The sequence below is a fragment of the Octodon degus genome, unplaced genomic scaffold (assembly GCF_000260255.1).
Source record: "Octodon degus isolate 3935 unplaced genomic scaffold, OctDeg1.0 scaffold00081, whole genome shotgun sequence".
NCBI lineage: Eukaryota > Metazoa > Chordata > Mammalia > Rodentia > Octodontidae > Octodon > Octodon degus.
Window position 1 is genome coordinate 4,321,859 of NW_004524657.1, and position 3,866 is coordinate 4,325,724.

Below are 3,866 nucleotides of genomic sequence, written 5' to 3' on the forward strand. Positions count from 1 at the left end.
GGAGTTATCCAGCTGCGTCTGGCTTAGGTCTGGCTGCTGTGCTCAGCTCCTTCCTGCTGCGGACCTGGGCTAGGACTGGGTCTGGGGGTTCCTGGAAGTCGGCAGCAATTCCTACTCGTCGGGAGGTGTGGGGATGTAGGGCAGAGTGGTGTGGGGTGTACCGAGGGGATGGGAGAGGGTCCGGCCCACACTGCGCCTGGGCTGGGACTGGTCCCGCCGGATAGGGTAGCAGTAAACTCTCTGCACACTCACCGGACCTGGGCTAGGACTGGGTCTGGGGGCTCCCGGAACTCGGCAGAAAATCCTACTCGGAGGGCGGGGTTGGGGAGGCACTGCAGAGTGGTGGGGGGCGGCCCGAGGGGCTGGGAGAGGGTCCGGCCCGTGCTGCGCCTGGGCTGGGACTGGTCCCGCCGGCGCAGGGTAGCAGGAAACTCTCCACTAAGTCAGTTTTATGAAACATGCAATCATATTATTCTACAGCAAGGAAGACTCCATTGTCAGATTACTCTAAATAAATTCGCAGTCATTAGGACAGCATTCAATGACCTTGGGATGCTGTAAAGCCAGTTACACTTATTCAAAGAGGATGTGACAAAAAAGCAGTGTTGATTCAAACAGAACATCTATCCAACTTACCTAAATGAGCTAGGCAAGCTAGTCATTATGTCAGTGATTCTAATTTTCAATCACAAAAGGATTTTAAAATGGCTACTGAGTTGGTAGACAATAAACATGAAAAGTTTAGTGAAATATATAACAGATAGTATATTTTCAGTAAATTATCTTTCTTTTTATTTATATAGTTAATTAGTATCACAAGTATTTTTAGATACTTAAGAATTTCACTGTTTTTATGCTTCTTTTATTCTTCAATATCTCAATCTTCTGTTAGTGCTATGAACATATAAATATTTTTATTAGAGCCAGTTTAGTTATATAACATTCCTAATGACCAACAAAGTAAGAAAGACAAATTTTGCTTTCCTTTGTGTATTCAGTATTTTCCTTATCATATTTGTATAATACAAAATCAAATTACATGAAAAATTAAACTCATGGGGATTTTAGTATGAGCACATAACTTTCAATGAAAATTTATAAATTTCCAATATATAGATTCTTGGTTTCACATGAGAGTAAAATGATTGATACTAAGTATAAAAATGTTCTTGATTAAAAACAGACATGTAGAATTAGTACATACTCAAATGCAATGAATTACAAGAACAAAGAGCAGTAAAAACTCAAATTTAAAATATAGCATGGATGATGTTGCTTTAGAGCAAAACAATATTTCAGAATTTGGAATGTGTTTGAGATTGTAAGATTCAGACCTGGAAGCTAAGAATTTTGCCAAAAATATCATTGGTAGATACCTTTGAACAATACAAACTTTGTTTGTAGCACATGAGTAATTATTTATTTCATTCCTGATTGGACCTATTACATTAGATTTTGAAAAATATATTATGAGAAAGTTAACTTTCCAAACAGATTTGCTCCAAAAATTATGATGCATCAATAACTTAACCTTTTTACAAGGTGTCTTTTATGTCATTACGTGAATATTTTGAAAAAATATTATCAAATTACTTTTCTAAAGATGATACTTGTTTCAGAATGTTAAAATAATCTCTTCCTCATAACACCTTTAATGACATTTATTACATCCTTATTTCTTAGACTATAAATAAAAGGGTTCAATAAAGGAATTACTAGAGTGTAGAAAATAGCAACAGGTATATCTTTATCTCCTTCATCAACAGAGCTTGGTCTAACATACACAAATAAAAGAGAACCATAGAAGATTGACACAGACAGAAAATGAGAAGCACAAGTAGATAAGTCTTTGCTTCTTCCTTTTTTTGATTTCATTTTGAATATAGTAGAAATTATATACAAGTAAGAAATTAAGACTATGGTAAAAGTAAATAAAAGAATGGAGGCTGCCAGGATAGAGAATATCATTTCATTGATATAAGGGTCAACACAAGAGAGTCTATATAATGGAATGACATCACAGAAAAAGTGGTTGATTTGATTAGACCCACAAAAAGCTAACCTATACAAAAGTCCTACTTCAATCATGGGATGCAGGTTTCCTGCTATGTAGGCTCCTGTAATCATCTGAATGCAGAGTTTCTTTGACATCATGGTGTGGTACTGCAGAGGGCTACATATGGCCACATAGCGGTCATAGGCCATTCTTGTCAGAAGAAAGCAGTCTGCGGTTTCAGCAAGACAGAGAAAATAAAACTGTGCCATGCACTCATAGAGGGAAATCATTTTGTCCTGAGAAAAGAAGTTCTGTAACATCTTGGGAGTGATGGCACAGGAGCAGCAGGCATCCATCAGAGCCAGGTTTCCCAGAAAGATATACATTGGTGTGTGAAGCCGACACTTGATGTAAATCAAGGCCACTAAACCTAGGTTCCCCACCATGGTGATGAGGTAGATGGCAGAGAACAGGATAAACAGAAGTATCTTCTGGTCTTGGTGATCTGTGAATCCTATGATGATGAATTCTGTGATTGAAGAGTGGTTGTCCTCAGCCATTTCTACCTTGCTGATTGAGTTAGGAATTATGAAGTCATAAGATTCTAATTGAGATAATATAATGAATATGCTTTGTCAGCTTATTTTTATGTATGTAGAGAAATTTCTCCCTCAAGCATCCCATATGGTCTTTAAGTTGTAGCTGTATATAAATATGGGACATTTATTTTTTAAAGTCTCAACAACTGACATCTAAAAATTCAAAGTAATAATTGGCAAATTCCAGGAAAAATATGGATGTGGATAAAGATTGTCTTTTCAGTCTATGGAAGAATAGCATAAATGGTTACTGACTTTTATTTTAAAGAAAAAATAATGAAACCATTTTAAAACAGGTTAGAGGAGAGTCACAATACTTAATACATTGCATATTGTTTTCTTTATGCTAATTATTCAAAGTACAAGATATAGACATGACATTTTGTTGAAGCAATATTAGCACAAACCATTCTTTTCAATGAAATAAGAGAAACTAGCTGCATGACTACTATATATATTTTTTCCCTAAAAACATATCACATTTTGCTAACTTTTCCTAGGTAATTTTGGTGTTATATTTATCCTGACCCCTCTAGTAAATTTAAAATGAGTTATTTTATCATTTGAATTTTTACTACCAAATGGAGGTTTTATGTTATTTTCTAGGATTGAATATTCCTTAAAAGCAAATTGCAGATTTCATTATATTTATGTCATTGGGACTGTGCATAAACAAATAAACATCAAAGATATAAGAAGCCACTCATCTTTAAAAAAAATTACCTGTGAGAGCTAAAAACTGTGGTTACATTTATTTTGTCTCCTACTTTTTCTCAGTGCCACACCCATTTTCACAAACACTGTAGCCATTTCACTATTTACATTGATTGTCTCTACATAAGTAACTCATTTCTTTTTTTCTGTCATAGTTTCTATAGAGTGCTTCTTCAAAACTTTTAAACTAAAAATTCTACACTACAGTGCATTAATTTTCTGAATTGTGGGCTCGTCTTCTTACAGTTAACATGCTGTATAACTTCTTGTATATAAACTACATTGCTTTATTTGTTCATATTTATCCAAACATTTTCTTTACTAGGAATTCTGAGACTGTTACACACCGTGTTAAAGGATTTTGACGATGTTAAGCAGAGAGAATGCAGAATTAATTTTATCCCTAACTCCACACCAATGACGTGGAACAGGTTGTCTTCTTCTCCAGATAGTGATGTTCCATATTAATTTCTTTGCTGTTACCTATTTAGACTGTTAACTTTGAAAAATAATGTACAGAAAATATGTTCACAATGATCATAAGGAACATATACTGT

At 35.2% G+C, this 3,866-nt stretch overlaps 1 protein-coding gene across 1 annotated transcript; it reads right to left on the reverse strand.

The window, feature by feature from the left end:
• Positions 1–1,623: 1,623 nt before the first annotated feature.
• LOC101593219 (olfactory receptor 5K3-like) lies at positions 1,624–2,556 on the reverse strand. The gene has a single exon (XM_012515880.1). The coding sequence runs from the start codon at positions 2,554–2,556 to the stop codon at positions 1,624–1,626; it is 933 nt and encodes a 310-aa protein (XP_012371334.1).
• Between the last annotated feature and the right edge of the window lie 1,310 nt (positions 2,557–3,866).

Bases quoted from the DNA above. Each gene is read 5' to 3' on its own strand.
- LOC101593219 (XM_012515880.1), bottom strand. From the start codon at position 2,556: ATGGCTGAGGACAACCACTCTTCAATCACAGAATTCATCATCATAGGA.